Source organism: Nelusetta ayraudi, unplaced genomic scaffold (genome assembly GCF_046127955.1).
Source record: "Nelusetta ayraudi isolate G7.1 ecotype Tasmania unplaced genomic scaffold, CSIRO-AGI_Nayr_v1 ptg000185l, whole genome shotgun sequence".
Classification (NCBI taxonomy): domain Eukaryota; kingdom Metazoa; phylum Chordata; class Actinopteri; order Tetraodontiformes; family Monacanthidae; genus Nelusetta; species Nelusetta ayraudi.
Window position 1 is genome coordinate 40001 of NW_027466234.1, and position 3414 is coordinate 43414.

At 55.9% G+C, this 3414-nt stretch overlaps 1 protein-coding gene across 1 annotated transcript; it reads right to left on the minus strand.

Annotated features, from left to right (window-relative positions):
• Window positions 1-473: 473 nt before the first annotated feature.
• Window positions 474-3111, minus strand: LOC142881186 (cytochrome P450 2K4-like). Its single transcript, XM_076015295.1, has 9 exons — window positions 2846-3111; window positions 2421-2583; window positions 2180-2329; window positions 1938-2098; window positions 1683-1862; window positions 1409-1547; window positions 1151-1335; window positions 851-992; window positions 474-738 (listed from the first exon to the last, which is right to left on the minus strand). The coding sequence occupies exons 1-9, from the start codon at window positions 3044-3046 to the stop codon at window positions 551-553; spliced, it is 1509 nt and encodes a 502-aa protein (XP_075871410.1). The 5' UTR covers window positions 3047-3111; the 3' UTR covers window positions 474-550.
• Between the last annotated feature and the right edge of the window lie 303 nt (window positions 3112-3414).

Consider the following 3414-nt stretch of genomic DNA (forward strand, 5'->3'; position numbering starts at 1 on the left):
GACAGATGAACTTTTTTTTTTTACCCTTTAACTTCTTCTCCTTCTTCTTCTCCTTCTTCTTCTCCTTCTTCTTCGATTAGTAAAATAAAAAGCTGTGCAGAGTCAGGGAACAAGCCACCTCGTCACTGATCAACTCGACGGGCTGATGTCCAAGAAAGAGTCATTGGAACTCAGTTGAACTTTCGCTCCTTGACAGCCTGATTTCACCTCTGACCAGGATGATGTAAGAAGACCACGCCCACAATACTGATTATAAAACAACAGACCGCTGGTTATAAAACATCAAAACCCCAGCGACACTGTTCAGACTTCACCGGTGAAACCTGAACTTCTTGAACACGTTGGCCCCCCCCACTGCACCGCCACAGGAGGAGTTCTTTCCCTCCAATCTGTGATGTCACGTGACACTTTGGAACCACCGCTTGAACACCACCAACACCACCAACACCACCACCAACACCACCAACACCACGTCTGTTCCAGATGCTCTTTTAATTCTGAATCTGCTCATAGTCAAGTCGTCTTCGTGGTTCCAGAACCTTCGGGAGGTTCACATGCAGGCGGTGGCACACAGCTGGTGAGCGGATGGGTTGAGGGTCAGGCCCATCCGTGGGGTCAGATCCAGGTCCTCTGCTGACAGTCCAGCCGGTGGTGAGAAGCGGAAGTGCTGCAGGAGGGTGGTGAAGAAGACGAAGAGCTCCATCTTGGCCAGACTCTCTCCCAGACAAACCCTGCGGCCTGCCGGGGCGAGCGAGCGAGCGAGAGAGAGAGAGAGAGAGAGAGAGAGAGAACACGTCATGGTCACATGGTCTGCAGACAGCGAGGGGGCGGAGTCATCACCTTCACCCACCTGCAGAAAAGGGCATGAAGGCGTCTCTCTTCACGAACTTCCCGTTTTTGTCCAGGAAGTGGGCGGGGTGGAAACGACGAGGCTCCTCCCACTCGTTCTCGTCATACAGGACGGACATCAGCAGAGGGAACACCGTCGTCCCCTGGTGGTGGGAGAAGGAGTTGAAAGGTTTTGGGGTTGCGATAAAGGTCAGGGTAAAGGTCATGGTAAAGGGTCAAGGGTCAGGGGTCTTAGCGTCAGGGTTAGGAGGGATAGGGGGTTAAGGCTCCTGATTTCTGGTCGTGACTAGGGGAGTCTCACCTTTGAGATGAAGTGGCCCTGGAAGGTCACGTCCTGGCTGGTCCTGTGAGGCAGCGCCAAGGGCAGGATGTTGGCCAACCTCTGGGTCTCGTGGATGACGGCGTCGGTGAAGGGCAGGTTCCTCCGGTCCTCCAGCTGCACCTGCCGACCTCCGATCACGCTGCTGATCTCCCCCTGCACCTGGTCTGCAGGGGTTCCACCTGGTTAGTCCTGCCTTGCTGCTGGTTCCCCCCTTCTGCTGGCCTCCAAACATCCTACCTTGCATGCGGGGATACTTGGCCATGAACAGGAGGGCCCATCTCAGCGTGGTGGCTGTGGTGTCGGTCCCCGCGGCAAAGAGGTTCAGAACTGTGATGAGGAGGTTGTCGTCGTGGAAGTGACTCTTGGTCCCGGACTCCTGCAGGTCCCGGGGGGGGGGGGGGGGTCAAAGAAAAGCTTTAAAAAAAACCTGGATGTGGATCATTGACGGGTCGCTTTGAGGTCAATGAGTCAAGGCCACTGGGCCTGGTCTGGTGCTGGAGCAACTGCCAACCTGTAGGTGTTGCTTGCGGACCATGAAGGAGTCCACGAAGCCTCGGCACATCTGGGGGTTGAGGGTCTCCTGCAGGCGGGCAAAGAGCCTCAGGTTCTGCTGCTTGTTGGCCTGAAAGGAGCGCATCAGGAAGTTCTTCTGCCTGATGAGGGGGCCGAGCCAGGGGAAGTTGTTGAAGATCTGCAGGTGGGAAGAGAAACGTCAGCATGGTCGCCGCACCGCCGAGTGTCCGGTGCCGAAGGTGCGACACCTCACCTGGATGGACGGCGAGCCTATGAGCTGGATAATCCTGTTGGTCCGGTCCACCAGGGAGGTGAAGTCCGGGTCGTCGTACTGGAACCTGCTGCCGTAGACCAACGAGCAGATGATGTTGGACACGGCGTAGTTGACCGGCTGGGTGGAGTCGAACGGCTCCCCTGACCAAACAGGAAGTGACAGGTGGAGGATCCACTCTGGGCACGAGGTGTCTTTGAGGGCTTCGCCAGAGGTTCAAATACCTTTGAAGCTCTGGAAGACCTCCACCAGGTGGCAGCACTCCTCCCTGATCTTGTCCTCGCACGACTTCTTGCCCATCCCGAAGTCCCTCAGGTTGGACAGAGCGAAGCGTCTCATCTCTCGCCACGAGTCGCCGTTGGAGAATAAAACGCCTGGTTCAGATTCATCACAGTCATTTCAGAGGAAGGTGGAGACAAAGCTGCTGCTGCTGCTGCTCCACTCAACCGAGAACACCGCCCGCACCGTTGTTGTGGCCGATCATCTCAGCGATCATCGGCCTCGACCTCTCGCCGAACACCTCCGCGTTGGTGACCAGCGCCTCCTTCACCGCCTTGAACCCGGCCAGGACCACCACCCTCTGGGGCCCCATGTGGACGGTGAACACTGGGCCATACTTCTTAGACAGCTGCAACACACAGCAGCGGTCGCTTGCTCCGTTTCTGTCTCAAACTCGTCACGCACTCGTCAAATTTCATTTTCACCACCGCAGGTCAGAACAAAGTCCAGGTTCTACGGGTTCTGCTGCCACTGAGGCCCTCAGCTCCACCGGAGGACCAGCTAGTTTTCTCTTTGGTTGTGCAAAGACCTTCCAAACAGCTTTGGCTGTGTTTGTATAAAACTCGACTGACTTGGAGTGATTGACCCGATGTGCCCAGAACCCGACTCACCTCCAGCAGTGAGCGATGAGGCTCCTTCAGGTCCAGTTGCAGGAGGTTGCCCAGGAGTGGAAGTGGTCTTGGCCCAGGGGGAGCCCTGCCGTCCTGCTTGGACAGCGTGGAGGAGAGCAGGTAGGCCAGCAGGAGGCCCAGCAGCGCCACCAGCAGGGAGGTGGAGGTGAGGGAGTGCGGGAGAAGCTCCAGAGCCCACATAGTCCGTCTGAAGGTGCTGAAGGTTCTGAGGGCTGCTGCCTCTGTGCTGGATGTTTATGAGAGATTAGAGATTACAGAGCGAGAGCTTCGCTGTCAGCTGGCTGAGAGGTTAAAGTCTTCCTTACCTCCGTTCTGTTTCATGATTAACTTTAGGGGGAAGGGTTCATGTTACGCAGCAGCTCTGAGTTAAGAAATACTTTAGTTATAACTTCAAACTTACCGACAACACTTGGCCACTAACTGTCACAGGTGGAGGTCACAACAACAGGGCCTCCCAGTGCCACCTGGACTTCTTTGTTTCTTTTGTGCTCAATGTTAAACCTTCTTCTTCTTCTTCTGTCGCTTTATCTGGAGTCGGGTGGGGGGGC

Excerpts from the sequence above, each read along its gene's own strand:
- LOC142881186 (XM_076015295.1), bottom strand. The coding sequence starts at position 3,046 with ATGTGGGCTCTGGAGCTTCTCCCGCACTCCCTCACCTCCACCTCCCTG. Across the intron at positions 2,584-2,845 it reads CTCATCGCTCACTGCTGGAG|CTGTCTAAGAAGTATGGCCC; the intron begins GTGAGTCGGGTT and ends TGTGTGTTGCAG. Across the intron at positions 739-850 it reads CTTCATGCCCTTTTCTGCAG|GCCGCAGGGTTTGTCTGGGA; the intron begins GTGGGTGAAGGT and ends TCGCCCCGGCAG.